General features: G+C 32.3%; 3 protein-coding genes across 4 annotated transcripts; 2 read left to right on the top strand and 1 right to left on the bottom strand.

The window, feature by feature from the left end:
- The first annotated feature begins 10,449 nt into the window (after positions 1-10,449).
- LOC133285764 (zeatin O-glucosyltransferase-like) lies at positions 10,450-11,907 on the top strand. Its single transcript, XM_061483043.1, has one exon. It carries the CDS (start codon positions 10,450-10,452, stop codon positions 11,905-11,907), a length of 1,458 nt encoding a protein of 485 aa, XP_061339027.1.
- A 2,370-nt stretch (positions 11,908-14,277) lies between these two features.
- LOC133285783 (uncharacterized) lies at positions 14,278-22,463 on the bottom strand. 2 transcript variants are annotated; one of them, XM_061483064.1, is made up of 6 exons: positions 22,035-22,463; positions 20,812-20,881; positions 16,240-16,375; positions 16,001-16,132; positions 15,316-15,717; positions 14,278-14,795 (listed from the first exon to the last, which is right to left on the bottom strand). In XM_061483064.1, the coding sequence occupies exons 3-6, from the start codon at positions 16,362-16,364 to the stop codon at positions 14,657-14,659; spliced, it is 798 nt and encodes a 265-aa protein (XP_061339048.1). In that variant the 5' UTR covers positions 16,365-16,375; positions 20,812-20,881; positions 22,035-22,463; the 3' UTR covers positions 14,278-14,656. The 2 variants fall into 2 exon arrangements, with proteins under 2 accessions (XP_061339048.1, XP_061339049.1); XM_061483065.1 differs by having other exon boundaries at positions 15,347-15,717.
- A 404-nt stretch (positions 22,464-22,867) lies between these two features.
- Positions 22,868-25,810, top strand: LOC133285782 (uncharacterized protein At2g39795, mitochondrial). Its single transcript, XM_061483063.1, has 3 exons — positions 22,868-23,031; positions 23,114-23,445; positions 25,380-25,810. Exons 1-3 carry the CDS (start codon positions 22,921-22,923, stop codon positions 25,576-25,578), a joined length of 642 nt encoding a protein of 213 aa, XP_061339047.1. The 5' UTR covers positions 22,868-22,920; the 3' UTR covers positions 25,579-25,810.
- The last annotated feature ends 278 nt before the right edge of the window (positions 25,811-26,088 follow it).

Here is a 26,088-nt window from a genome sequence, read left to right as displayed (position 1 = left end):
TAATCATCTCATCTAAAAACTTAAGTTATATTTTTTTAAGAGACACTCTTTCAAGCAAGAGTTATTTGGACTTGAAGCTTGCTGATTTAAGTGAAGATAGTGAAGATTGAACTTATAATCTCGTGATCAAGGAGACTCTAATACCATGGTAAACAATCATATCATCCAATACAATTTAAGTTATTAAGTGAAGGCTCATCAATATTTTTATATTATATCTCTCTAACACGTTAGAATTTGTTCATATTGAAGAATTGCATTTTCTTATCAAACAAGTTATTTTATGTTTGTAAATTTTTTTGGATGAACAATAATTTAGGTTTAGAAAAGATTAGCCAAGAGACTCAAGACAAATCATAAATCTCATTAATAATAATACACAGTGACATTATATATTTTCATTGACTTATGATTATAAACATATATGTTCGATACTGGTAAAGTATGCCGACAGCCGCTTAACATAAAGATTTTCTAGAAACTCATGATATATAACAGGTTAAAGATTATTTCAATTTTTCTAGATGTTAATTGATAGCATATTAAAAAAAAAGGAACCAAGAATACTTAAAATTTAAATTCAAACCAATAAGGTAGGTTAGGTTTAACCAGAAATTGATCCACAATCTGCACATATTTTTTTTAATACAATAAAGGCGAACTTATAATTTAATGTGTAATTAATCAATTCATTAATAATTTTAGATATTATTGACGTTATCTTTTACTTATATATTTTAACAAATACATGTTACATTTTTTTTTCTTGACATAATGTTATATATTTATAAATTGAATAAATATGCATAAAATCTTGGTTCCTGGAAGTTAGACTTTGAAACTTTGCACTTCTATTGCCAGTTCAAAAACTCATGATTATAAAGACATTGTTATTGTATTTATTGTGAAGATTATTTTTGTCATTATTATTTATAAATATCAGTGACATTTATGTCACTAATTTAATAGTGACTTGCTTAATAGTGACGAATGTTGAGAAATTGAATTATTGTCACAAAAGTATTTTAGTGAAGATTTTAATATTTTTTAATGACGATTTATGTCATCACAATAAGTGAATTTTCTTGTAATGAATAAGTCTATTTTGATTTTTAACAGCACTACCAATAATATTAGAGTAGAAATATGAATTTTATGATTACTTTTGACAAATGAACTCTTTTTTTGGCACAAGCAATCAACACTATTACATGGTAAACAATCGTTATTAAAATAATCAGCATTGTGAAAAAGTGTACTTAATTTTTACTTCAACTAGTAAATGTTGAGTTAGCATTTAGCAGAGTTAGTTTTTATTTTAATGCATCAAATCAATATGAGAATATAACTTTAAGGCCATTTGGATAAGGATATATTTCAGATGATGCAAAAGCTACAAAAATAAAGGAAATTAATGTTCTAAAATCCAGGTCATGTGAAAAGATTTGGTTGTTCTTTTTCCACTTTTCATCCAATTTTTTTTTTTTTTTATCGTTTATCGCTGTTTATTTATTTATAAATGGCTTTAATGTTTCTACATAGATAAGTTATCTACATTCGTTCCCAAAACGATGTCGTTTTGGTTGAAAAATTAAAAAATTATAATGAAAAAGACTATTATAACCCTCAAAAAATTGTAATTACAAAAATACTTTGATTTTTGCCTCAAAACGACGTCGTTTTGGGCTCAATGTAGATAAGTTATATATATTGACCGTAGATAAAGCGAACCCTTTATAAATAGCTAAAACCATTTTACATGAAATTATGTGATATGAGAGAATGAATTACGGTGCTAACATCAAATTAAAAGATATAATTAATTTTAATGATTGAAAGATATAATTAATACAAAAAATAATAGTATTTTGTGTATTTTAATAAAAGATTCGATTAAATATAAACATTTACATTTATAAACTGTTATTTATTAATTTTTTTTATTTAACACAAAATTAAACCATAGATAAGCCGAAAAGCGACAAGAATAATGATATCAATTATTGAAGATAGTTGGAAGTTGGAAAAAATAGTTTTAGATATGCACGCGGGTTGATGTATGATATAAGCCAAAGTATGCAAGGCAAATGGTGGTCCTCCAAATCCAAAAACATCATTATCACTTGTGTCATATCACTTTTGTTTGTCGATAAGGTCGGCCTCCAAAACAATAACTTTACTTCTTTAGAAAAATGTTATTATTTCGTTAATATCGAAACATCCATTTTGATTATGATATAAACATGGTTAATTATACTTATTTTATAATTTAATTATACCAATGTTTATGATTTTGTCGGCATAACCTCACATCATCTTTGAACATTTGAAGAATAAACAAATATGATAATAATGCCAATGGGTTTCTGTTGGTAAAAACCTGTCATCATCCTCATCAATTGGACAATAAACAAATATAACAATGATTTTAGTGGTTTTCGATGGGTAAGCGCATGATCTTAAGTATGTTTTTTTGTCATCTATTTTTTTATGTATAAATTAAATATTTATAGCTACGGATATTTTTCCCAATTGTTTGTAATAATTTGGTTCGAGCATTTTGGACTCATATTTAGGACGGCTCTTCCTACATTTTTTTTTTTCTATTCATAGGATTTGTATTCAGACCTCTAATTAAATGAAATAAATTTCTTAAGAGCTTTTAATATGATAGATAAATATTTATTTATATTTGAAATAATTTTTTTTTATTTTAAGAAAATTTTATAGTTAGAATATTTTAAAGATGATATTAATTAAAAACATTAAACATAATTTTTATAAAATACAATAACGAGCCACATGTTTAAAATTTAATAATTTATTATTCAATTTTATTTTTTTGTACATAATAATATTTAAATACAAGGTTTAATTCTTTATAAAAATGTTAATAAAAAAGATATTTTTTTTTTTACATGACACTTGAATTCTTTTAAGATATACTATTTATTTTTCCATTTTATGGAAAAAAAAATTAATTTTATTTTAAGGGAAAAATATTTATGTTTTTGCTACATAATTTTTTTTTCATGCCATATATAGATAAAAGTAAGTGGGTCTCGTTATAAATAAAAGAAAGAGAAAATATTAGTGAGAGTAGCTCACTTTTATGTGACTGTGGCAGAAAATAATTTTCTACAACAAAAGAAAGATTAAACCCTTATCTTAATTACATTTTGATAACTTTTTATATAAGATATTATATAATAATTAAAATTTCTCTTTACCATTTTATATCATATTCAAATTAATTTTATCATATCATATGTTAATATTACGAAAATAAATAAAATACAATTACACTATTATTTAAATAATTTCTTCAATTCAATGGAGGATTTAGAGCCCGTTTGGATAAGCTTTTTTTTTCTTCAAAAGCTGTTTTTTTTAAGAAAAAAAAGTACTTCTCGAAAAAAGTCTGTTTGTATGCCTGCTTTTAAAAAAAACAGAAGTCATAAAAAAAGCCAAAAACTTACTTTTTTCGAAAGCTAACAATTTTAGCTTCTCAAAAAAGCAGAAGTCAAAAGCCAAATATTTTTTTCAAAAATCAAATATTTTTCTAAAAATCTAAATAGCTGTAGCTTTTATAAAAAGTACTTTTAAAATAAGGAACTGATAAAAAGGACTTTTTTTAAAAGTGAATACAATGCCCTTAAGACAGATGAATTTTGGAAAAACCCATAAGAAGTTCACAAGAAAAGAAAAAGATGATAAGAATTAGAACTTGTAAGATTGAGAGAAAAAAAATATAAATATGTCATATTTTTTTAGAATATTTTAATAATATATATATATATATATATATATATGTATGTATTTTTAATTTATAAAAACTAAATACACTTTAATTTTTATTTTAAAAAATTTATAAAAAGTAAAATTAAAAAATAAAATAAATATGTAATGTAAAATAAAATTTGAATTGATCATGTTACTATAGTAGTAGAAGAATTTTTGTATCATATATATTAAATTATTATTAGGTTAAATTTTTTAATATACAAATTTGATGTATTATCACAAGCCTCCATTTCTTTGTCTTTTTCGACATACGAAGCCAATGTCGTAATCAAACTTAATTATTATTATCGGCTGAAGAAATGAATTATGATCGCATGAAAATCTCGTCTCAATCCTCCTGCTTGCGTAATTGACCATCAATTTAGAATTTTTTTTTTATCAAATTGACGTGGTTTTTTTAAAACTACTTTTCTACTTGAAATTGTTTCTATTACGTTTTCAAATACTTTAATTTTTATAGTTGTCATCAATGTTGACAAACTCGAGTTTCTACGTAGAGACGAAGAGAGTGGTAGAAATGTAAAATATAGAAACAACAAGAAACGTAAAGTTTCTACTTTATACTACTTAAGGTTAATATACAAAATTATATATATGCATGTAAAAAAAATCACATAATGAATATTTGTGTTGAGCCACTTATTTATCTAAAAAAAAAAATTATTTTTGATAACCAAGTATTAAAATTATAAACAATGATAACTAACAAGTAATGGATAACCAATCTGTTCTAACTGCTTCATACACTCTACAGATTTTGGATCATCGCTCACCAGGATATAATTCCACTTCTTTCAATGCACACAATGATCCAAAAACACAAAATGATTCTCATAGCATAACTTATAATAGAATTGCAGCTTTATAAGACATATATCCAAACAAAAAGATATCAAGATACTATGCATACGATTTGGGGAAAATGAAAATTGGATTTTTTTTAATTTATTTTTTTTTTGTAAATCTTTAAAAAAAAAAATTTGTTTTAAGTAAAAACAATCAAAATGATAAAAACATAAGTTTTTACTGTTTTTACGTTTTTATGTGGCGTTTTTATCAAAGACTATTTTTACTTACGTTTTAACACGCACCACTCTAGTAAAAACAAAAAATCGTAAGTTTTTACGTTTTTACATTAGTTTTTGACAACAATCGTGTCAACAAAGCTTGATGTGACAATTTTTTTTAAATATTTACCAAATTTACATAACTAACACTAGATAAGAAGATAATTTCAAAATGACCGAAATGACAAAATAATCTTTTAAATTCACTCTAATTTAATCAATAATTACCTTCCCATGTTTTCTATATTAGCAAGTTGTTTAATTGCAATGAATTAATTTAAATATTTTTTTATGCCTTTTTTTTTTTTAACGTGTGGCTCTCCTTTAAATTCGATCCGCGTTTTTCTGAGGCGTAAAGAAGTCAAATTATGTGCAGATTCAAAGCTTCCTACTTCTCATGACATGGCAACTTATATATTCTCTAATTTTTTATATATTGTTTTTTCTTTAATTTGGTTTATTTATTATTCTGAATTTTTGGTAAAATACAAATGATTCCTAATTAAGTATAGTTTATTACAGCTACTTTAATAATTATTTCATGTATGTAAAATTGTGAGCGATGATGAAAATATACCTAAATATGAATCTCTAAAAAAAAACACTCAAGTTTAAAGTATACATACAACCTTTTTTTTTTATTCTAAGATTTTAATTATAATTTATTATTTATCTTGGCATATCATTATAAAAACCTGACTAAATAATAATCACCATAAAAGTCAAATTAATGTGTTAGATACTTAGATTAGATAATCATAAAAACAAAACTCTTTTATCTATAGTGATAGAAAATTAAATTTTTCCTTTGATTCTTTTGCGAATAAGTGTTATATATTACTCATTAGTTAAAGAATATATATTAGAGTAGCATTAATTTGTTAGGATCCTGATTGTAACTATCACGGTTTGTTACCTTGTATATTAAAATAGATTAGCTTGATTTATGCTTTCTGTTCCTTAGTTTTAGCTGATTTCCTGATGTAAATAGATTAGCTTGATTTATGCTTTCTGTTCCTTAAGTTTAGCTGATTTCCTGATGTAAATAGATTAGCTTGATTTATGCTTTCTGTTCCTTAAGTTTAGCTGATTTCCTGATGTAACCAATTGTAAATCTTGGTCTATATAATAGACCCAATTTGATATATCATCAAGCTGCGAATGACAGCAATTTGATCATTATGTTTCTAATGCATTATTTTCTTCGCACCATCAGATTTTTCTTGCCGCCGTGGATAGTAACCTGGAACCCAAATCATTTAAAGAGGCTATGCAATATCCTCATTGGCAGAAAGCCATGCAAGCCGAAATTGATGCATTGGAAGCCAATCATACTTGGCAAATTCAACCTCTCCCTTCTGGTAAGAAAGCTATTCCATGTAAGTGGGTGTACCGCATCAAGTACAATTCTGATGGAACCATTGAACGCTATAAAGCGCGTCTGGTTATTGCTGGGAACAATCAGATCGAAGGAGAAGATTACACTGAGACTTTTGCACCGGTGGCTAAAATGACAAGTGTGCGTACATTTTTATCTGTAGCTGTAGCTCGAAAATGGAGCATTTTTCAGCTGGATGTTCAAAATGCCTTTCTCCATGGCGATTTGGATGAAGAAGTCTTTATGCGTTTTCCTCCCGGTTTCTCCCAAACCAAGTCTGGTCACGCCTGTAAGCTTCAACGTTCACTTTATGGTCTCAAGCAATCCCCACGAAATTGGTTTGCTAAGCTTCGTAGTTCTCTCCTCAGTTTCGGCTTTGTTCAGTCTCGTGCTGATTATACGTTGTTCACTTACTCGACTGGTTCCCATTATGTTGCTATACTTGTCTATGTAGATGATATTTTGTTGGCAGGTAGTGATCCTTCTCTCTGTGACCGTGTCAAAGCTCATTTACAAACCTGGTTTAAAATCAAAGATCTTGGTCCCCTCAAGTATTTTCTTGGCATTGAATTTGCTCGAAGCAAGACCGGTTTGTTTCTTACTCAACGCAAATTTGCTTTGGATATTCTTAAGGAATGTGGACTTCAAAGTTGTAAACCGGTTGCTTATCCTATGGATCCCAATCACAAGCTTGCTCTTGCTGAAGGACCTCCGTTTGATGATCCTAAACGTTATAGACGTATTGTTGGCCGTCTTGTATATCTCACGATTACACGACCAGAACTTAGTTATGCAGTTCACACACTTTCTCAGTTTTTGCAGCATCCTATGCAGATACATTACGATGCGGCTATTCGTGTTCTTCGGTACATTAAGTCCAATCCTGGCCAAGGACTCCTTCTTCGATCTGACAGTGATCTTCTTCTTCGTGCCTATTGTGATTCGGATTGGGCTAGTTGTCCCTTGACTCGAAAATCAGTCACTGGTTATTTTGTTACTCTTGGACATTCTCCTATTTCTTGGAAAACCAAGAAGCAAAACACAATATCCCGCTCCTCTGCTGAAGCTGAATACCGTGCCATGGCAGCTGCGACTTCTGAGCTTATTTGGTTAAAGTCTTTTCTCAGCTCTCTTGATATTCCTCATGCAGCCCCTATGCAACTGTTTTGTGACAGTCAGTCTGCTATTCATATTGCTTCTAATCCAGTGTTCCATGAGCGTACCAAGCATATCGAGTTAGATTGCCATTTTGTTCGGGACTATCTTCTCAGCAAGACTATTTCTACTCAACATATCCCCACTAGTTCTCAACCCGCAGATATTATGACCAAAGCACTTGGATCCAAACAATTCGATTTTTTGACTTCCAAGTTGGGCATCTCCTCCCTCCATGCTCCACCTTGAGGGGGAGTATTAGAGTAGCATTAATTTGTTAGGATCCTGATTGTAACTATCACGGTTTGTTACCTTGTATATTAAAATAGATTAGCTTGATTTATGCTTTCTGTTCCTTAGTTTTAGCTGATTTCCTGATGTAAATAGATTAGCTTGATTTATGCTTTCTGTTCCTTAAGTTTAGCTGATTTCCTGATGTAAATAGATTAGCTTGATTTATGCTTTCTGTTCCTTAAGTTTAGCTGATTTCCTGATGTAACCAATTGTAAATCTTGGTCTATATAATAGACCCAATTTGATATATCATCAAGCTGCGAATGACAGCAACTTCTGTTAATATAATTGCTTACCAAAAAAAGAAGAAGAATATAATTAAATATTTCAAATAAAAAATAAAATATTTTATACATTAAAACTTAAAAGTATTTATCAATATTTAATAAAATATATCAAATAATATTTTTAATTTTTTATATCAATTCATTAATTATTTAACTAATCCAGTTTGATGAAGAATATCCGGTGGGTGTCGTGGTTAAAAACGTTTTATGAAATTTGCACATGTGAAAAGTATTCGTATGATAAAACATGAGAAACATGACAATACTGAAATTATTAAGAATTAAGTGCAATAAATGAAATAAAATAAAATAAATGATATGAAATAATAACACGTTAAGGTATAATACAGAATAATATATACACCACCAAAGTCTGTAGATAAGAGGTATTGGTTATGTTGCAAGAGATTTTAACTCTCTATATATATACCAACTTTTATTTCTTTTCATAACTTCTAATAGATATTTGATGTTTCCCAATTTTCCTTGGTCTACAATTTAGATTGTTTACGCCTTTATCTTGTATTTCGTAGTTGATAATTTCATTAACAACTCAAGGTGTACGTACAAAGACCTCTTTAGAGAACTAATTCAGGTTCACTTTAAATCTTTGCATTTCGTTGCTTATATTCATGTGATTATCATTTTATTTAATTATTTATGCACTGCAATTGAGTTATTATAATAATATTCTGTTAAGTAATGATAAATAATTCATTTAACCCAAAATCTTAAGTGATTAAGTGAAGGTTCACCAATAAATTTTATATTATATCTCTCTAATACATGTATCCACTCACGTATCAGCTCTTTAGGTTAAAGCGTGAATTGCACAAGTCAATTTTTTTAATTTTACTTCTGCTGACTTAATTCCACTAGAAAATAGGAGGTGATGATGATTGAACCCGTGATCACATGATAATGGAGACTTTGATGTCATGATAAACAAATCATTCATGCCCAAACGCTTAAAATGTTAAGTAAAAACCCATCAATACTTTTTATATTATATCTCTTCAACAACTAAATTATATCGACAAAATTGATGTTGCCATTTGCCAAATACTTGATTGTGCACTTAATGATTTATAGTTTTATCATATATGAGATTTAGATTTTTCTTTTTCACTCCAAATAAAAGATTCAAGAAATGAAATTTTGTTAATTCACTGATATTACCTTACATAGTTTCAAAGTCACCAATCTTTTTTACCAAAAGTTGTGAAAATGAAATCAATTTTGTTGTTGTCAGGCACATGGAGGGGATATCATGAACATGTGTAAAGGTAACTTTCCATGTGATTCAATATCAAGGGAGAAAAGGAAACAAACATCAATATGTACATTTCATACATCGAGGTGGGGTTTCTCTTAGACATACAACTGCATACAACCACTTGAGATGGATTTGGATTGTTTGTAGTTTTCAAACAACTCCACAAAATGCCAACGATAAAAATAGTGTCATTTTATTATAAAACATAATTGTTTAAATTGAAAAACAAAAACTAGAACCCTTGAATTTATAAAAAAAAAAAAAACCTGAACCGGGCGCACAATTTTTTTTAGGGGTGTTCACATCCTGTTGGAAGAGATGTAGAGCATAAAAGTTTTGTGCCACTTACCTCAAATTATTTTCCCTAGAAATCGACCCAGAAATTTTTTAATCCTAAGAATTCACTCCTTGAACACATGCAGCCGATTTTTAGACCCACTTGAAGGATGACTCAGATACGAAAACTTAGCTTTCGTGCCAACGTTATCACTATTATAACATCTGTTATACATATTGGTTAACACAACTTGACAGTTATGGGTACCTCTTCTTTGATTTGAACACTTATCTCATGCATATAGATCAATTCTATAAACAATAACATTTATTAGCATAATTATATTTCTTCTTTTTTAAGTAATAAAATAAGAAAAGCGTATATTACATCTGTTTTTTTTTTTTTGGGGCTAAAAGGTCATGCATCGAAATCCATGAAATAATTTTTTAGCAAATATGTAAAGATAAAAGTTATATACAAAAAAAATAAAATAAAGTTACATATAAAAATTGCCCTCATCTCTATGAGAGCATTTATTATGTTCTGAGACTACTATTTTTTGAATGGTCCCTTAATGTAAATGAAAGGATGAAAATAGAGAAAAAAAAAATAACATAGATAAAAAGAGGAAGAAAAATTTAATGTTGTGACTCTTGTGAGAGAGAAAACTAAATTATTGGATGATGGTAAACCACAGAAAATATTTCCGATCTCTATCCTCCTTGGTCGAAATTTAAGAGAGGAATGGAGTGATTTTTTTAACACAAGGATATGCATTAAGAAGTGTAACTAAAGTGGCATGCAACATTGATTTCCTTTCTATAAATACCGAACATTCCTACCTGCCTACCTAGCATTATCCAAGACACACAGTTACCTACCTAAGGGGCTAAAGTTCTTGTTCTTCTTTCATGGCTTCTGGCTACCAAAGTTCACCTAAGGCTTCTAATTACAATAGTCATAAAAAAACCCTTAGCAATGGCACCAGAGTCTTTCATCAAACCCAAGTGGTAGTAGTTGTGGTGCCTTTCCCAGCACAAGGCCATCTCAACCAGCTTCTCCACCTTTCTCGCCTTATCTTGCAATACAATATACCTGTCCATTTTGTTGGCACAGCCACACACAACCGTCAAGCCATAGTTAGAGCCCATGGTTGGGACCCAAAATCCATTTCAAACATCCATATTCATGACTTCAAAGTTCCTCCTTTTGCTTCCCCTTCACCAAACCCCAATGCAGAAACAAGATTCCCATCTCATCTTTTTCCTTCCTTTGAGGCCTCCTCTAATCTTCGTGAACCTGTTGCTTCACTTTTACTATCCCTTTCATCTGTAGCTAAAAGGGTTGTAGTCATCCATGACTCCCTTATGGCATCTGTGGTACAAGATGCCATTCACGTTGCAAATTGTGAGAACTACACTTTCCATAGTGTCTCTGCTTTCACCATGTTCTTGTACTTTTGGGATGCAATGGGAAGACCCTTGTTTGAAAGTTCCCACATCCCTGAAGTTCCTTCTCTTGAAGGTTGCTTCACAACCCAATTCATAGATTTCATCACTTCACAATACGAGTTCCACAAATTCAGCAATGGAACCATATACAACACAACAAGGGCAATTGAAGGACCTTACATGGAATTAATAGAAGGGATGATTACTAGCAAGACTCACTGGGCTTTGGGGCCTTTCAACCCTTTATCCATTGATAAAGAAAACTATAAAGGTAAGCACTTTAGCATGGAGTGGCTTGAGAAACAAGAGCCAAAGTCTGTTTTGTATGTGTCTTTTGGGACAACAACAGCATTCACAGAGGAACAAATCAAACAGCTAGCAATTGGGTTGGAACAAAGCAAGCAAAAGTTCATATGGGTACTGAGAGATGCTGATAAAGGTGATGTCTTTAATGGAGATGATGAAGCTAAAAGAGCTGAACTTCTTCCAAAAGGGTTTGAAGAGAGAGTTGAAGGGGTTGGGTTAGTTGTTAGAGATTGGGCACCCCAATTGGAAATTCTAAGTCACACTTCAACAGGTGGGTTTATGAGTCACTGTGGATGGAACTCTTGCATGGAAAGCATCACTATGGGGGTGCCAATAGCAGCATGGCCTATTCATTCAGACCAACCAAGGAACAGAGTTTTGGTAACAGAAGTGCTAAAGGTTGGTTTGGTTGTGAAGGATTGGGCCCACAGAGATGAGTTGGTGACATCATCAGTTGTTGAGAATGCTGTGAGGAGATTGATGGCAACAAAGGAAGGTGATGAGATGAGACAGAGAGCAATGAACATGAAACATGCCATTCTCAAGTCCAAGGATGTTGGAGGTGTTTCTCGTGTGGAATTGGACTCTTTCATTGCACACGTCACTAGATAGTTTGGTCCAAAATCACAATCACATTCACATAGGCAAGCGGGGGGTGGGTGGTAATACAGCTCAATGATGGCATTATTTTCATTTTTCACACTACATTAAGTGAATAAACAAGAATATTTTTGTGAAAATTTATTTGTTTGATTTATTCAAAGGAATCCGAGAATAAGAATAGTTGCTCTTGTCCACCAAAATAAAAATAAAAATAATAGTTGCTCTCTCTTATAATTAAAATCGAGAGAATAAAGAGATATTAAGACAATTTAAGTAATATGCATTTTAAAAGTCTAGACTTAATTATATTTTTTCCTTTTTATTAAATCTTCATCAACATAATATATTCTTGGGATAGGATTAAGAGTTAGTGGGGTTGGATATGTGTTCGATTCCCGCTGAATGCATTCTTGGGGAGAGGGCTGAACCTTTAGCCATCTCTGTTCCCCCGCACTCCGGATTAGTCCCATAGCCGGCTCAAAGAATCGAAGCTCGTGGGGATACCGGAGGGAGCCAACTCGTCTCAAAGAGATAATTAGGGTTGGATAACTCCAAAAAAAAAAAGAGTGTAAATGGGCTAGGCCGATCTACGGGCCCACGGCCTAGCCTATGTTAGGTCAGACTTGACCTATTATAAATATTCAAATAGAATATGTCTACGTTTTTTAAAAAAATTATTTAAAGAGCAGACTAAAGACTTTTTTGTACATGCCGGACATATAAGCCTACAGACCGGCCTATATGATATTATTTATTTTAAATAAAATAAATGAAATAATTATTTTATTAATTTTGAATAATAAAGTAATATTATTTGTTATTTTTTATTATGGAATGTTTAATATGCTTAAATAGGCTAATAAGTCTAGGTCAATACTTTTATTTTTTATATATAGGTTAGATCAGATTTTTAATTTGGGCTTACACAGGCCAGACTAAACCTAATTTTTTTTATACAGACCTGACTTATTTAAGTCAAAGTCTAACCTAGCCTAGCCTATTTATATCCCTAAATAGGATCCTTTAACACTAATATTAAACTTTGAAATTTCACACCAAATTCTAGAAATTCAAATGTAAATAGAGAGAGGAGGTTATATCTCTGCATGATGCGTACAAAGAGGAAGTTATATCTTTCCATAATGTGTAAGTTATTATATCATAATTAAGGAGAAGATATTTCGATTATTTTGTATATCATAATTAAGGATGCTATATCTTTCTTAAGGATGCTATATCTTTCTTAATTATAACTTCGATTATTTTTTATTTAAGAATATATAATGTAAAACACTAGATACTAAAACAAAATTTTGTCATTATATATTAGAATAAGGATTCTAAAAATTAATATATAGAACAAATTAAACTTTATATAAAATATATTTAGCATGTTTTACGCTTAGATTATTATTATTTTCAGTATTTGTTTTTCCTTCCTACAAATAAATATGTAGACTGTAGTGTTTCGGAACTAATGCACCCCGGGGGAGGGGGCAGCGAATTAATTTCCCCTTCCTACCATTGTCGCCATCTTACTTTTAGAATTTCTTCCAAAGATTAATCTTGTAAATATATATAGACATTTTTTTTTTTCATTCACACAACTGTGTGTCTGTGTCCTAGTCTAGTTTTTTCTAGCTAATTGCCATGTAAGTATCTATAATTTTTTTTAAATTCATGTCCTTATCATTTAAATTTTTTTAACAAAATCCTTATATTCATAAAAATTTTAATGAGATCTTTATATTTATGAAAAAAATTAAAAATTCCTGTAAGTTGACCAAATTTTCAATTCAATCTCTATTTTCTTATAAAATTTTACAATAATGTCCCTAAAACCCATAACAGCAATATAAAATAGTTTGTAAATGATTGTAAAGGTCCACTAATGACCTATTTATTTAAAAGTATAAGGACCCTATTAAAAGCTATAAAAACCTATTTGAAAATTTAATCAAATTATAGGAAACTAGAAAGTAATTTGACCTTTTTGAAAAAAAATCTGATGTCGTACTCTAGTTTCAGGGAAAGCAAAGGTTTGTTCATGAAGTGTTTATATAAAACCACAACAGAAATTTACCAAAAAAAAAACTACAACAGAATCCCGATCGAGGGATCAGCACATTAATCAGCAAAGTGTCAATATTATTTTGCAATAAATTCTGACCAGATGTTTTTTTTTTTTTTTTTATCACAAAATTAGTTTATTTTTTGCGTACTGTATGGTTATGTACGGATAATATAATTGCAAAATGCAAATTTCGAAATTGCTCACCTAATTCATTTATTTTTTACCAATTTCTTTTGCAAAGGGTACATAACAAACCAAAAAAGAACATAAGAGATAATAGAATTTGGATCTTCTAACACCACTGTATAGAAAGCAAATCAGACTGTCTACGAAATTAACATAAAAAATAATTAGATCGAATGACATATGCAATAACCTATTTGTCACTATAACATTATAAATCCAGGCATGTTATTGTTAAGCCCTCGCCTTCAGTTTCTTTGTTATGGTCAACAATAATGTCCAACAGCATCAGATAGAATCATGATCAGTTCGACCAAAATCAAGCTCCTGTTGTAATCACTGAGCCCATTTGCAGTACAAGGTTTTTTCTTAACCACGGCTTCTGCAGCTTTCTTGTACATCATTGGATCCTAAAGTTACTACATCCCGTTCTCTCGTTACAATCCTTAGCTTTCTTTCCCCCTCAGCCCAGAGTGGAAAGGTAGGATTGGTACCAAAAGTTCAGGGTAGAACAGGAAGTTCCACCTTGTCAAAGGAAAAGAAACTGACCCTTCCCTCTGTGACCAGGCAGATTTTCAAAGGAATGCCACCGCACTGTCTCTCAAGGGCTTCAATTTCTGCTCTAGATGGTGGATGCCCCCTAACAGATGATACATGTTATAACTGATTAAATAGATTTCCAAAACCAGAAAAAAAAAAAGGAAGAAAAACATAACGGAAAATTAGAGCTAAGGACAAATTTGCAGAGTTATTAATTCGTAAGGACCAATTAATCAGTGTGGTTTTTTAGTTCAATTTTTGAAATTAAACATACTGTGTGCTTATGTGGTCCTAATAGATAAATAACTTTATTAGCTAGTGCATCACTCTTGTATCCCCAGGAACCAAAGCTATTCCTCCAAAATGCCTATCAATTTCTCATGGACGCTTCATAGCGCATTTAACTTACAACAGCTCAGAGATAAATTTGCATTTTCCTATCTTAGTAAGAAATTTATAGGCCATTAGCTTAAAATCCTATCAGAGAACATACAACAGTCTTTATCAATTCTTAGTATTTACTGTAACAAATAATTGGATAACAGTATCAAGATCACTTACTGATTAAATTCCTGAATCTAATATAATCATACAGATACAATCAGAGAAGTAATAATTACCTAGACAAGTACAGCAGAAAACTCGGATCACCTGGAGAAGACTTTCTAAACCTGCTGTTTGGAAGATAAACCTCAAAATCTGGCCTCAAATCATTAATCTGCAACTCACTGAATAACTTGTTGATAGAAAGCTCGACTTTGGTACCCATGTCTTCTACTTGTTTGCTTTCTTCTGTGCCTTCAAGAGTACCAGATTTATGGGAGCTTTTGATACTCTTCAAACTCCAAGCAACACCATGCCGCCCAACTATGTAGCCGAGAGACTTGAGCTGTCTGTAAACCTCAAACAGCTCCCAACAACATCCACTCTTCCTGCTAGCAACCTTTACGTACATTTCTATTAGAGATATGCTTCTATCACCATTATCTAAGAGATGTAAGGCTCCTAGTTCCATTAGATACCTGCCAAATCAGACTTTACATAAGCACAAGAAGTTTTCAAAACATTCAATCTTAGCAAAACACACACACATAGCAAATACCTTTTTCTAATTTAATTTGAGTAATTTCTCTTATAACGCATCACAAAATCTCATCATATACTTTTTCTCACACAAACATGTGTATCACCTAACTAAATAATTTATTATTCACAGAAAGCTAAGGCTTTAAGAATTATGTTACTCTTCCCTACTTCTAAATGTCACAACAGAGGGTATATATAAAAAGATGGCATATCACCTACAAAGTCTCCTCAATTGAAGAATAAATCTTGCCACTTCGAACTACTCCAGTTGTTACCCACATTTTTCCATTCTTTTCAATGACTTCTGCCATTCCCATCTCTTCATTCCAACTGCCTTTGGATTTCACGTGCCTGGTAAATGAAATGCAAAACTTCACTTCATAAACCATAAAAAAGCAGGGGAAGCAGAAATATTTTCACTAGTAACTAACTAATTTGCATTGTAAAAAATACTTGACCTGAACTGCAACTTGGGCATGGAACTAGATGAAAAGTGAAGCTCCTCTTCATCACTTGCATTTTGCAAATAGACCTCATCATCACTATTTTCACTCGAAGAACATCCCCATACCTTGCCTTCCATAGAACAAAAAGCTGCAATTTAAAATAACAACCAATTGATAGGAGGACCAAAACCAAAAATCAGTTGTTGGCAAAGGTCTTGTAACGTCCTTGTTGACCTGGCCAGTTACACATTACGATTTTGAGCAGTAAAAGAATTCAAGGAGTTCACGACATAGACAAATAGCGGTAATCATCAAGGTATAAATTCACAGAATTTTTATTTTTATTTTTTTTTATGGAAAAGAAATTTCAACAATGCAGGCACGAAAATCTCTATTAAATTATGACTTGAGTGTATAATGCAAAGCATAACTAAAAACAAGAATTTTCTTTTACACTCCAGAAATACTGGTGTAGTCCAAATGCATTTTTCAGAACCCATTATAGATTAAAGACGCTCAATATAACTAAGTTGACGTCAAAAAAATTCTGTATGAAAATAATTTCATTCTAGTGATAACTCTTGGTGCATAAGACTCATGTTTTTTCTGTAATTATATTCCAGATTGAGAACAACAAATGGATCTTAAGGAGGTAAGGACTCGTGTTTTATGGGAAAACATCCGAATATCATGTGGCAGAGTCCACGTAAATATAATTATAAACCAAGTAGAACTAGTTGTTATCTTCCTTCTCTACCACACTCTTTAAGCGCTAATGAACCCAAAATGCAAAGGATAGTAATTTTACTCATACAAGATCCAATGTTATTACTAGTTAGCTAGAAATTTTATTATGCTCCTCAAATTCTTTTAAGAAGTAAACTCCTTTCATTTTAATCATCCAAATTAACTTTTAATCAAAATAAAACAGAATTTCAGTTGAAGTGAACCTTTAAATGGTCAGAGTTCGTCTATGAAGCTCCTTAAGGACTTCCATTATAAAACTTCTATCATAATTTACATTCGTAGAACATAGGACCTTAGGGACAAATTGGGTTTCCCATTTTCAACAAATTCGATTGAATCAAAAATCCACTCAAAAGGGTGGAGCCTTAATCAAACCAATCATACCTATTTTAAATCACCTAGTTCTCTCACTAAATCCCCTTAAGTATGAGCCTAAAAAAAGGAAAAGTTCCTGGTTCTATACTATGAAATGACCAATCTAATTTTCAGAAACAAAAATTCACTTGCACTACTTTTAAGGATACAAAATCCACAATACATACATCGCCTCCATGTTTTCCTAAGGAAGGTTCATACTGTCCCAAAAAAATATACTTTTTGACATCATTCCTCTCATTAGTGCTTACATCTCAACCACATATTCAACCTTCATCAAATATTACAAAAAGTCATCCAATATTACATACAAGTGTTCAACTCTTGGGTTGAATTATAGCCACAAAATGGTTAATATCAAGCTTGTAAAGTCCTGTGTGCACCCGGTGCGTTATACCTTATGCTGTCAACACAGTGGTAAACACAAAGAATGTCCAAAAAACGAAAAAAAATCCTCTTCGAGATTTGTAGAGACAAGGACTCATTCAGACTATCAATAGTATTACCAATTATTATCATATTGTAAGCATGGGAATAAAAAGGGGTGAAAGAATTAATCATGCACAAGACCTGCAACTTACAACAGCTTTGTTCACAGAAGCACCTATGGAAAGAAGCACCTACTTAATATGTTTATGATGAACCAGGTCATAAACATTATGTGAATCACCTACTTAATATCCTTCAAAAATATATAGGACCTGTTTAGCACCTCTCAAATCTGCCAAGTAGTTCACAACAGAGTAGTGAATCACCAGCTACATAAATGGGTAAGAATTAATCTTTTCAGTCTCCAAGGCTGTGAAAAAAAAAAAAAACTGAAATTTGTGTAGCTAATATTCTGTGCTTGTGGCCTCTGTTAGATAATAGTATAAACCATTAAAAAGCCCTCACCCACCAGCTTAAGCTTTTGGGTTGAATTGGTTCTTTACATGGTATCAGAGCCTCGTGTCCCGGGTTCGATCCTCACCGCCCCCACTTTCTCTTGTGAAATTTTCTTAGCACAGGTAGGTGGGCTTGTGCATTGTCCATCCTTCAAGCCCAGTGGGCTCTCATGTGAGGGGCCGTGTTAGAGAATAGTATAAACCATTAAAAAGCCCTCACCCACCAGCTTAAGCTTTTAGGTTGAATTGATTCTTTACAGCCTCAAACAGCTCTATCACATAATCCCCCATAGGTGCTATTTTAGTGCTAAACCAAGTAAGAATATTCGATGGACAAGTTCTAACAATATGGATATGCATTTCTCATAAAATGATAAGTCAAAGCCAGATTGAGTATGAATCCTTAATTAATAGCACAAAAGTTGCAGGGCACCAAATGCTAACTTTCCAATTACTAATCCATGGTCATTCACAAATCACAACAATCCAACCGAGCTTCAGATTGGAAATCCATGATCATAAAATCGACAGCCCCTTAGAGTTAAACCTCAAAATATTGATTCTATGATATTGGGTTTTAGAACCCGCCCCTTTTTATCTATGGTCAGTCTTGTGGCATCTTGATTGTTGTGATAACCTGAATTTTTTTCAATAGTTGTATTAAATTGTATCTAGGAACAGAACCTACGGAATACACATTAATGCCACACTACATATGAAGTAAAGATAATGCCACACTACATATGAAGTAAAGAAAAGAAAGGAATCTTGAACAAGTTCCAGGAAAGGCTAAATACTTGAAACCAATGCACAATATAAGAAACACCAGCATGTATGGTTAAAACCATTGGCCTACACTTCTTTACATCATAGTGAAAATCTCCTATCAGTATTAGCTAGGTTTTATCTTTCTCAACAGAAGATTCAGTGGTAACATATTTTGAATTAGTTTACATATAATTGTCTGCTAAAACCACAAGCGGTGTTTAAAAGAAAATTACTTGTAAATACAAGTTGAATTTTGTATAGGCCAGACTAGCTTAAATTCAAGATGTTTCTATATATACTAGCTCTACAATGGAAAGAACCAAATACTTGAAAAGGAAAAATTTACTCTATTAACCACATGTATCAGCAGACCCACTACTTTTTTTTTTTTTAGAAGGCAAAAACATGGAAGGACAGCTTAAGTTTGAGAATTCAATCACTCCCTAAATCTTTACTCACTAGGAAGGTGAATGAAAAAGCCAAGGCAATAAGCAGACCTATTGTCCAATTCTTTTCTGCTTAAGTGATTTAGCCAAAAAAAATCCCAACTTTTCAGTCAAAGAGGACAGTTTCTGTGAGCAATATTGCATGAAAATTGGTCAAACTTGTGATTTAACAAAAACTTATCCTTGTCCACAGAATGAATGACCTAATATCTAGCACAAGACATGTTGATCATCCACATCTTAGTGAAAAAAGAAAATTGAGTTAAATAAGAGTCGGCATAACGGCATTACAATCCCAATTATATAGTCAAATACAAACTTCAATGATGCTCTCCCCCACAACGTAGAATGACTAATACAAATTAATGATCAGATGATATATGACAGCTAAGATTCATGCATGAAGTAGGGAAGAGTTTTTGGGAGAATGGTGCTATGCAACTCAATTATTAACTCTAGGAGGAGGAGCTGCATTGGCAGGGAAGGAACAAATATACTCATGATTAGACAATAGACAGGTTGGAGAGAGAAATCGGCCACTTTATGATGCATCTTCCAATAACTGCAAGTCCCTTTCTTTTATATTTCAATTAGCATAACAAGAACATTATAACATGATGGAAGTCAGTTGTTTAAGGACTCGATTTTATGTATAAAACTAGCATGTTAAAGGTCATCACTAAGCCTATCACATTTGTTGTGATCTGTCCTGCTTTCTAATTTATCCTACAAGCCAAAATGCCGTGACATCAACCTTAAAACAATTTTGTGTTTTCAAGACGAGAAAGAACTGGGAAATGTACCATTCTGTGTATTGGGACTAAACCTGGTCAAGCTAAAAAGAGAAGAGGCGGATCCAAACCATGCTATAGTATTATACCAGATGTGTTCAACCTGTCTGTCCTAGGGAATTTAGTTACCTTTGTTAAATGTCTAAGATCCAAGTGCAATAAATATACCCAGTACTACAATACTTTCCAATTAGGACCAAATTTAGGCTGTTACCAAATGATATTATGCAGCAAATTCAGGTACTGCGGATATTATATAGACCAGCCCAAAAAATCAATCACTTTAGCACCAACTTACCACAAACAAATTTAGTTTGCTCCTAATAGACAAAACACAGTATTTTGAAGAAAGAAATACTCAAACACTTAATGAATAGCACATACAAACTCAATCAAATATAGATATCCATTGGCTGATATATAACAGGACAACCAAAGCTATTTGTGAAAAAAAATGTATTGTTAGATCCCTGTACAAAATTTAATGTCAACAAGATAAAATAAAAAAGTAACATTATTGTAAAATGAAGCAGCCAAAAGTATCAGATAATATAAAGTATAAAAAAAAGGGACCTGATATTTTCTCTTGTTGGATGATCTAAGAGGTGCTGCCAAAAACTTCTCCTTTACGTTCTCCAACAACCTGGAAAAGAATAGCTAACTATTGAGAACCAACACATGATTGAAGAGTGTAGAAATTAGCCTTGTTGAATAAAGGTCAGAATAATGCAATGCATATATCTCTGTTACTTCAGAGAAGAATAAGCCAACCCATAGTAAAGTATAAGAATTCCAAGATGTGGCTTTACAATCGGACAACATAAAACTTGTTTAACCAGTAAGCTTACAACATGGGACTTCAACTCATATTCACCTTAAACTAGCGCAAGCTACTGTTAATTACCATGTCAAAAATTCGTATCTGATATACAAACTACACTATGAGCATCAAAGAAACAAGATGATAACAATTGGAATTAAAGATAAACTCAGCCATTAATCCATACAAAGTCACCAAGGTCAGTAATATGAACTCAAAAAAATTTGTCCAAGCAAAAAAATATATATATATATTAAACTCAGAAAGAAAGTGAAACAGACCGAGAATAGATGAACAGAGAGAATAAGAATCAAATTTGAACCCCGAGTGCAATGGTGAACCGCGAGAGTGCGACTTGGAACAACGATGGTGACGGGAGAGCGAAATTTTGATTGAATAATGGGGCAAAATGTTTGGTATTTTAAATTAGGGATTAATCTTCTCGCTTGAGCACACATAAAATCAGTGTTTTAAAACTCGGACCGGTCATCGACTCGGTCGAGGTACTAGGTCACTGGGTTATTGGTTCAACCGGGTTCAGCCGGATATACTGTTCACATATTAAAAAAATATAAATATATTACTAGTTATATATAGATTGAACTGGTGGAGAACAACCACAGAAATGTGACAGAGGAAATGGAACTATCTATGGATTAAGGAAGCAAGAAGTAACTGAAAATATAGATACTAAGTGACGAACTCTATTTTGTGAAGAAAAACCAAAGATAAAAAAAATTCATAGAACCTCAGTAACCAATCAAAACCTAAGAGTGTTGTAGATGTGCTGTAGTTGAATTGTTTCATCAAACACATGGCGAGCATTGAGTGTGCTCAACTAAAAAAAAAACTGACGCTATTAGAACTAAAAAAGAGAGGTAAAGTATAAATTTAACACATAATCTTCGGGAACTGAGCATTTGCATTTAAAAATGACTACCCAAATACCCATAATTCAATGAGATGTGAAGTATACCTGAATAATGCTGGAATGGAAGGACCACTTTCGACGATGTTTCCTACTTTTCCTACGAAATTGAAGGTTGTTTGTTGCACATCAAAGTCTCTGACGACGGCCACCGGAATCCGAGTTCGTTATTATTCTCTTCTCGCTCATTTTATCTTCAATTTCATCCATTGCGCTTTTGCTTTTGCGTTTTGGCGAATGATTGTCGTTTGCTTGTGTACTGTGTAGTTTGAGGACCTACCGATACTGTGCGAGCGTCACAAAACTTTCAAGTTGTCTGCGTTTGAGGACTTGCAGTGCATTAAGTCAATGGGTTTTAGGGGAGAGGCTGTGAAAGGGTTAACTTGAGGCCATTGACGGAGAGAAGACCATTGAGAATGCACACCTTGAGACCAGTACCCAACACGATCACATCGTACTCTTCATCCATCCTCAATCTTAATCACAAAAAAAGGGGGGGGTTAGGGTATCAAGCTATGGCAGATTGCTGAGAGAAGAAGAAAAGAAATGGCTCCCGCACATCTGATTACATATTGTGAGTCCCACATCGACTAACGTATGACAAAACACACGATTTATAACACACATGAGGAATAGACACGTCAAAACTTGACGTCCGTGTTTGGTGAAGTTTTGTTCGGTCTGATATGAGTCCCGCGGGTTTCGCATCAGAATTTAGTATTTTCTGAGATTAACATAATAGTAACTCAACCTCACTCTTTTAAAAATACCCTAAAAAAATTGTGCAAATTAAATCACACTGTAATTAAGCCTTTCTATTTTTTAAATATATATATATATATAATTTTTTTTAAAAAGAAAAAAGGGAAGAGAGAATATACACTGGTGCAAGTGCAAAGACTAACAGAGACTTCGGGGGTTGGAAAAAAAGAAGATGGCGCAGCTAAGAGAGCTGAGGAAGGGTTTCAAAGCTGTTCAAGATCTGGAATTGCTCAAGCTTTTGAAATCCGAGATTAATTTCGAGCTTGCTTCTAATCACTTTCAGGTTCTTTTGAAACCCGAGGTTATTGATGTTTTCGTTTGATACCATCCATACTCAATGTTTGCATTTTCATGGGATGCTGCAGAATGTTGAAAAAGGTTCTTTAGGTGAATTCGTAGTGGACTCGGATTTGCCACATTCAAAAGATGTGGTTTTGCGAAGAAAATGCGATTCAGGGGAAGAAGTTGTTATTTCATCTATCGTGGGCCCTCCCAACTACGAAAAAGACCTCATTTTTGCAAGGGATGTTTATATGAAAGTATGTATAAAAAAACCAGCCTTGAGTTCCATCTTGCAATTTGACTGTCAAGTTTACGGGAAACTGAATAAAGGCTCTGAATTTGACATCAGAAATGCTTATTATCTCAGATCACCTACATCTCTGACCCCTTCCATTCACAGAGGCCCCTTATTCAGGTAACCTATTCATGATATTCTTATATTCTTATTCCTGTGTGTTATCAACTTCTCTATTTTTCTCTCTCTTTCAATCTGCATATTGATGAGAGGGCGAGCTGCAGAAGTGATAAAGTTGTTCCTTTATCAGTGAGGAAAACAGTATCTGCCTAGATAGATTGCCATGGCCCCACCCTAGCTAGTAGGGGTTTAATGGGGAGTAAAAAAAATCTGCATACTTATGTCATCTATTCTTAACAAAAGTTGGCTTTAACGTCACTGTTTATGTTAATAGTTCATGAATTTTATTAATGTTATGTTACATAACTTAAGCTTTGTTTTCAACACACACAACAAAAGAGAGAACCACAAAGTGAAATGATGAAAGAGAAAGAAAAACATGTGGACCTTATCTTTTTAATGTGTGTGTAGGAAAGTGAAGTTGTATTATGTATATGGTAAACATAAAACCCATAATTTATCCATCACGTGGTTGGTTTGCTTTCAAATTCCTAAGTACATGGTGCTATTTTAAAAAACTGCAATCTGATTTAAGCAATTCAGTGAGAAAGTAATCCTGTGTCTGCACATAACTTCCACTGTTGAAAGGGTAGTTTAAAATTATGCTTTGCCATTGCATCCAGTGAATACTGAGCAATTCTGATTCCCAAGTATTAGTTCATGCTTCATTTACATTGTAAAGGCAATTGGAAGCCTTAAAATATTTGTTTCCCATTTATTTACAGATTTGATTTGCTTGGCTTTGATCATTTGGTGTACTTAGAATTAGAATCTCAAATTATTTCAACCTCTCTCCATTCTTCCGTCTATTTGCACATTGTATCAACATATAACATTTTTCTAGTTCATTTGTGCCGCAAGTGTTACCATCATATATAATCACCTTACCCTTAGGGGGCGTTTGGTTGAGGAAATTTTTTTGGAATAGTAGGGAAATATAATAGATAGAGAAATGATTGGAAAGATAGATAAAGTGAGATAGGTAGAAAAATGTAAAAAAAAGTTGTTTGGTGGGGAAAAACTTTAGTGGAAAAATTAGGTAACTTTATGAAATCAACAGTGCATTAAAAGCCAGATAACCGGTTTTCTGAAAAATCCCACCTTCAAATTGGGTTTCTAAACAGTGCGGATATCTATGTTTCTCATAAATCCATACAAATTGGATAGATGGGTTTTTGATGAAAATACGTTGAAACAAACATGGTATTTCTAAAAGCCATACTTCAGAAACATAGATATCCGCTGAAAAGCTCCCAACCAAACACCACCTTAAGGCTTAATCTCCCTGGTCTTTTGCCTAACTGTTCATCTATCTTTTATATATAACTTGGCTTTATAACTAAGACTTCTCTGCCTAACTATCCATCTTTTATGTGCCTTGAGTGTGGACATACTAATTTATATGTTTTTAGAAGGCATGCGGCAAGCAATAGTCCTATAGGCGTAGCTATTAGAAATACATTTTTAGAGGATTACTCATCTTGACTCTAGTTCTTGCTGCTAAATTAGAAGCAACTAAGTAAAGCCTTCAACTGTTGTTCTTTATTCATGTTGGATTCAAACAACAGTTTTTTCTTTACAGAAAATTGTAAATTATCAATATTTTGAAGTCATTTTTACTGTTACTGTATACTCTAGTCTTAGGTTATTCATCTTCTGAACTGATTATGCTTGTAGCTTGATGGAACCAAGCCTGTAAGGATTTAAACAATATGCTATAATGAAGCAGTTTTCTTCATGTTCTTTAGAAAGTTGCATGGGCTAGATCAGCAGACATGCATTTCCTTGTTACCTTTATGGTTTCATCAGATCAGCACACATAAGCTGGTTTTATTAATATAATCATTTCCAATTTTAGTAAACCGTTCATAAATTCTTTGGGTCTTTTTACTAATAGTTATCTTGCTCATTGTCATGTCTATATCCATGTGAAGCGAGTTAAATAGTAGGTTGCAAGATGCACTCAAGGAATACCTGATAGCCAAGGGCATTGGGGTAAGCCTGACCAATTTCCTCCTCCACTACCTAAACAAAAGAGAACAAGAGCAGTACGTGAACTGGTTGAAAAAAGGTGAAGCATTTGTGGCAAAAAACGAGTCCTCAAGTCAATTTTCAGAGACAAATTCTACATAGTTCTGCAGAGTTAGCATTCTCTTCAATATTGGGAATTGTCAAGGGGGAGGGAATTGTGGACAAGATGTTCAATTTTTACTGATATTTTAGTCAAATGTTTTGAGACTTAGGATTATGATCAGGTTGTTCCATTGTCTTTTTAAATGTTATTTCTTGACAAACACTCACTGCAAACAAAACATATCTGGATTGGAATGACCAGTGCATGGCCCACATGCTTTTGTATCCTGCAATGGAAATCAGATTTTTATCATGCAGCAGATTTGAGATTGACTCCTCCTTCCCATAAGATAAAACTATATTTGACTTTCATTATCAAGTGGAACTTACCTGTAAAATTATAATCTTAATCTTCTATAATATAAAGGTTGTTTTTGTTTTGTTTTGGGGTCCTTGCATTCCCATGTCCCCAAAAAAGGTCTAAAAGTAAAACATACACAATTAATTGGAATTAAACTTAAGTAATCATTTAAATGAAGAGTTCGCTCTTTCTGCAGTTATTGCAGATAA

Source organism: Gastrolobium bilobum, unplaced genomic scaffold (genome assembly GCF_033153095.1).
Source record: "Gastrolobium bilobum isolate Gb01-03AN ecotype WA unplaced genomic scaffold, APGP_CSIRO_Gbil_v1 utg1991, whole genome shotgun sequence".
NCBI classification, from domain to species: domain Eukaryota; kingdom Viridiplantae; phylum Streptophyta; class Magnoliopsida; order Fabales; family Fabaceae; genus Gastrolobium; species Gastrolobium bilobum.
This window is presented reverse-complemented; position numbering and strand designations above follow the sequence as displayed.

What these genes read in the sequence shown, in the direction of transcription:
- LOC133285764 (XM_061483043.1), top strand. Translation starts at nt 10,450, where the DNA reads ATGGCTTCTGGCTACCAAAGTTCACCTAAGGCTTCTAATTACAATAGT.
- LOC133285783 (XM_061483064.1), bottom strand. Translation starts at nt 16,364, where the DNA reads ATGGAAGGCAAGGTATGGGGATGTTCTTCGAGTGAAAATAGTGATGAT. An exon ending in TCTTCAATTGAGGAGACTTT is followed by an intron (nt 15,718 to 16,000) that starts GTAGGTGATATG and finishes CTGATTTGGCAG; the next exon opens with GTATCTAATGGAACTAGGAG. An exon ending in TTTCTGCTGTACTTGTCTAG is followed by an intron (nt 14,796 to 15,315) that starts GTAATTATTACT and finishes ATCATCTGTTAG; the next exon opens with GGGGCATCCACCATCTAGAG.
- LOC133285782 (XM_061483063.1), top strand. Translation starts at nt 22,921, where the DNA reads ATGGCGCAGCTAAGAGAGCTGAGGAAGGGTTTCAAAGCTGTTCAAGAT. An exon ending in TTGCTTCTAATCACTTTCAG is followed by an intron (nt 23,032 to 23,113) that starts GTTCTTTTGAAA and finishes GGGATGCTGCAG; the next exon opens with AATGTTGAAAAAGGTTCTTT. An exon ending in CACAGAGGCCCCTTATTCAG is followed by an intron (nt 23,446 to 25,379) that starts GTAACCTATTCA and finishes ATCCATGTGAAG; the next exon opens with CGAGTTAAATAGTAGGTTGC.